General features: G+C 37.5%; 1 protein-coding gene across 1 annotated transcript in view; it reads right to left on the bottom strand.

Annotated features, from left to right (window-relative positions):
* LOC123517033 (inter-alpha-trypsin inhibitor heavy chain H6-like) overlaps positions 1 to 5,388 on the bottom strand; it is a gene marked incomplete in the record, with an annotated part of 447,528 nt that overhangs the window by 24,007 nt on the left and 418,133 nt on the right. The window contains 3 exon segments of the mRNA XM_045276857.1: positions 249 to 365; positions 1,109 to 1,251; positions 4,081 to 4,243. Coding sequence (XP_045132792.1) covers positions 249 to 365; positions 1,109 to 1,251; positions 4,081 to 4,243 — 423 coding nt within the window.

Here is a 5,388-nt window from a genome sequence, read left to right as displayed (position 1 = left end):
TCATTGACCATTCATTAGGAATGTGAAATTCCCTCAGTAATACTTAATTGGTCAAATGGATGTAAAATCTGCCTCGGATTTTTCTTTTTAATGATTTTTATAACAGCAATATCTGAACTAGTGCTGTAATAAACCATGTAGCATCACCCTCGCAGGTGTTAGCTTACATGATAATTTTAAGTTCTGAAGCAGCAAGTCAACCATCTAGAGCAAAGGAAGAGAAGATATGAATGAATGCAGCACCTCACCTGCATCAACTTATTGCCTTTCATGGAGGTTGACACATCAATCAGGAAGGTGATGTGCTTTGGTGTATACTGCAGATCAGAGGGTGCAAAGAAGTGCACAAAGTAACCATCCACAACCTGAAACAGAAGTCCAAACTCTCATGTCATGAACAGACTGCAGTGAGATAAACTGGAAATAGTGTCATTGCATGGTTCATCTCATAATTGGATGAATACACTCAATGGAGCATGGAAGAATAAGGACATGAGTACAAATTGAGGTTTAAAAATGCTATATCAACACTGTTGACAAATCTCGCATGACATTATTTGCATGTGCAGATAATGTCAGCTAAACACAAATATTTAAGACAAAAATGTAAACTGACTGATCACATGCAAACTAAGTAATTAAAAATACATATTACTTACCTTATTAAAAACAGACATTTGTGGAGTGGCAATAGATAATATGGTAACAAAGAGAAGTTTTCACCAGGTTGAGAGATTTATTTGAAATTTCTAGACAGATCCACAAAAATGATAGAGAGAGCTAGAGGTAGTAAGGCAGAGAAGGAAGAGAGAAAGGATGAGAAGGCAACAAAGAGGAGGAAAGGAGCAAACAGCAAGAGATAGAGAGAATGAGAATGCAGGAGGGATAGGTGTAAACTATACTTTACACTATACATACTATAAGGAGTTAGAAGCAAACCTATTTATCATCAGCCTCTAGGGACAGATATTTAAAAGTAGGGCAACAATATAAGAAATAAAGGTGAAGATAAGGGTCTGTAAACCTGAGAGATTATTAGAGATATGCAGAGAGGAGCACAGAAATGTACTATCTCTGACCTTGTATACTATGAGTTAAAAGCACAAACCTGCACATCACCAGCATCCAGGTCTCGCTTCACATCATACTGCACCTCCAGCTGGCCGTGCAACACCCCATCCACAGGAATCCTCTCAGGGTTAGGGTAGAAGCGCAAGCGAGCGGTCTTCAGTCCTTCCCGCCACTCAGCCACTGTTGGCAGGAAAGAGGTGTATTATTTTTGTACTATTTTTCTTTTTTTTATAGGAAGTATTGGTCTGAGTTACAGTAAATTAGTGTGTCTGAACAAAATCATGCTGCTTTATTTTACATTAAACACTGCTAGAGACTCTCTCTCTCTCTCTCTCTCTCTCTCTCTCTCTCTCTCTCTCTATCTTGAAATGAAAACAAATCCTTTAAAGTAGAAACACTATATTACTTTTCAAGGACCAGCAATCACTATGAATATCTTCCATGAGATCACTGCAGGACTTAAAGCGGAGTAATTTTTAGCTTGAGATCACTGCAGGACTTAAAGCGGAGTAATTTTGAGCTTTAAAAGACCAAACACATTTTAAGATTGTAATGGCAAGTGGAAACAGATAAGTTTGTTTTACATAGGAATCGTCATGTGTCACCATGATGGTTTCTTGAAGCGTTCCTCATCTTCTTATGTTCCTCTGCTGAAGGAAGATTTCTCCCAAGTTTCATTAATTTTTGTTAGTTGTCAAGTTTATTCCAGGTCCATCAAAACTTTCTACATCACGTGTATGCCCAATTCTCTGGCTACTTTGTTTACCTTTACTATTCTATTTCTAGGCTACCAATCTACTATTAAGTGTAATAATCTTCATCCATACAATATTATCAACTTCATAGAAAGTCCATGGCAACTTTCTCTGCTTTGTACTGTAATTCTCAATTCATATAGTGACATCAGCCTCACAGTTAGTTTTGTTACTGCAATCATTCTCCACCTGCTACATAATCAGCATAATTTTCTGAAAGGACATTTAAACAGGTTGCTTCACTCCTTAGAGACTGAAGCTTCTTATCTCATGGTACGGTGTGAGTTTCATATAAGCTCACCAAACATGTAACGCCTGTACATTACTGTGTTAAGCCAGAAAATTATTATTGGCCTTTGATCTAACACTTTGTAATTTTCATGATTTGTATCTAACACTTTGTAATTTTCATGATTTGTAAGTGAGATCTCCAGGCTAGATGTACAGTACTATTGTGTTTGTTAATCAGGTGAAGTAACAATAACAATAACAATAATAATAATAATAATAATATTAATAATAGCAATAATAATAACAATAATAATAGTGATAATAATAAGAACAATAATAATAATAATAATAATAATAATAATAAAAATGATGATGATAATAATAATAATAATAATGATGATGATGATGATGATGATAATGATATAATAATAATAATAATAAACAATACTATTAGGTACTAGTAGTACTTCTACTTCCACTACTACTACTACTACTACTACAAGAACTACTAATACTACTACTACTAGTACTGGTAATAATAATAACAACTAATAATAATAACATCATTAATAATAATAATAATAAGTAATAATAATAATAATAGTAATACTAATAACAATAATAATAATAACAATAACAATAACAATAATAATAATAATAATAATGATGATAGTGATGATCAATCATTATTGTTATCATTATTGTTATTGATATAGTATTATTTTTCAAGAGAGGTCAGTATTTCTATGCCCTCTTTTCCCCGTTTTGTTCTTTTTACTTTTTTTTGTTCCACCTCCTCTAGACAGCCTCGTTAGGCTCAGTAGGACTGTTACTGTCTGCTCTTTCCTTTGTATTCCTTTGTATTCTTTTTTCATTCTCCTCCACCACTACCTCCTCCTCTTCATCTTCACCTCTTTGTATGTCTCTCCTCCTTCTCCCTCTCCCTCTCTTCTCCTCCTTCTTCCTCCTCCTCCTCCTCCTCCTCCTCCTCCTCCTCCTCCTCCTCCTCCAACACCAGCACCTTCTTTTCCTCATCCTCGTCTTTTCTGTATCATTATCATCATGTTTTCTAGAGTCTTACAGTTCCTCCTGGCGTGCAGCTGCCGTGTTCTGGTGGGTCCGTTACACTCTACACAGCGCCCCAAGCCTTCGGGAATCCTGGCGTGAAGGTGAAATACTACACGAGATCAAGAAAGTAATAACCCTGCCTTCTCGTCTTACATCCGCGTATTCCATTAAAACTCCTGCGCCCGAGGGGACTACACGTACCCTCCTTTTCAAACTCACCAGACAGTTTTCAGAGATATCATTGAGGAAAAAAATACATAGGGTCCGTACATGAAAAAAAATCGAGAGGCATCTGAATACGCGTGGAGACATGAAATTCAAAGTGCGCGTGGAGATTCTAAGCTACTAAATCATGAAGGTGGTGTCAGAGAGGCTGGAGATGGTGATGGTCTACCTATCTATATACAATGGGTACACTAAATAATGTCCTCGTGGAAATTAATATGATTACTTCGTTTCACACCCAGCAGTTTTCAAAAGATTTTCCAGTGCTAAAGACGCAACACATTATTATTATCATTATTATTATTATTTATTATTATTATTATTATTATTTTTTACTTCACTTTTTCTATGCAAGAGGAACACCAACTTCAGCTAAAAGAAAAACAAAAGAAAAAGATGATAAAACGGAGGAGGAGGAGGAGGAGGAGGAGGAGGAGGAGGAGGAGGAGGAGGAAGAGAGAGAGAGAGAGAGAGAGAGAGAGAGAGAGAGAGAGAGAGAGAGAGAGAGAGAGAGAGAGAGAGGGAAGGGGGAGTAAAATGACCCAAGGAAATGCCAGAGGGGTCAATAATTAGGCATTAATGTTTCTTCTTATGATTTCAGTGGCAGATCAACAACTAAAATACATATTCATTATCAATAGAAATCACTCCTAAGAGTCCGGATAATCATCTTTGAGGCATTTGACAATAATCGTGGTGACAGGGCATCATGGAGCTAAGTGTCACCTACCAGCGTCCCTGAAGTCCGGGCCGCCGGGAACCTTCTTCACCTCCAGTACGTTGATGTCTCGCGTCTCGTGGATGGTGACGTCGACCAGCAGGTCCCGCACGGGGTAGCCTGGGTGCACATTAATCTTGTGGGAGTACACGCCCAGGCGACGCTCCAAAAGCTCCTGCAAAGAGACGAACCTTTGTCAACTAAATGTACGACACTCTTTCGTGCAAGTCTAATAAGAATATATAAGGAAATAAGATAGAAAGTAACGATTTTGAGAAGAGACATTGAAATGATTATCTCCTGAAGGTAATGGAAAAGGTTCTACATATCATTTGGGACTCTGAAAAAAAAAGCTTCATTGTATAATCTGGTCATTCATCAGTTATTCATGTGCCAGTCACGTCCAGCCGTGCTACTGTACAGAATGTCATGGCAGAGAGAGAGAGAGAGAGAGAGAGAGAGAGAGAGAGAGAGAGAGAGAGAGAGAGAGATACACTGAAATTACAAAACAAAAAGGACAGTAACAGACCATCAGGATAAATGGATAATACGATAGAAACGAGTGTTACTGAAACAATTTCGGAGCAACGATTATAAATAACCGAGAGAGGGTAGGGAAAAAAAAATTCACATCAAATGAACACTGAATAAATATTTCTGTAATTAGACAAAAAATAACAAATGGAGAGCAAAAATGTTTCTGCTCTACTTCAAACAAAGAAACACCTTTGGCCGAGCAGGATTCGATATGCAATTATTCTTCATTTCCACGAACACAAACAAAGATAATGCAGTGGATAGGAAAACAACAATCTGGCCAATATCTGAGTTCGACCAATACTTAAGTACTGTTGAAACGAGAGTGAAGGACCTTTAGCTCCATTAAGTTGTTGGAATGGAAGTAAACGATCTGGGATAGCGATTTGGCGGTGCTTGGAAGACAACACCAAAATAAAAGTTACGGAACAGTACAGTCGAACCCAGACTAGGATCGCATGGAGAGCCACACTTTTCTCGCTTCTCACCACAACATTGAGAAGAAAGGGAGCTTCAAGTAGAACATTTCATTGCCAACCCCATCCCGCCCACTACAGAGAGAGAGAGAGAGAGAGAGAGAGAGAGAGAGAGAGAGAGAGGGAGAGGGTGGTATCAATATTTCATTAGAAAAATAAATAAAAAAGAATAAATAAATCCATCAGATAGCACCCCGAAGAACTTACGTAAAGACAGTGAACATGAAACAGAAAACGTCGCAGATCAACTTTCAATAAAGAAATATCAGCAATTCTTTTTACGAGATTTTTTTGTTTTCTTCATTTT

The sequence above is a fragment of the Portunus trituberculatus genome, chromosome 41 (genome assembly GCF_017591435.1).
Source record: "Portunus trituberculatus isolate SZX2019 chromosome 41, ASM1759143v1, whole genome shotgun sequence".
In the NCBI taxonomy this organism is placed as follows: domain Eukaryota; kingdom Metazoa; phylum Arthropoda; class Malacostraca; order Decapoda; family Portunidae; genus Portunus; species Portunus trituberculatus.
This window is presented reverse-complemented; position numbering and strand designations above follow the sequence as displayed.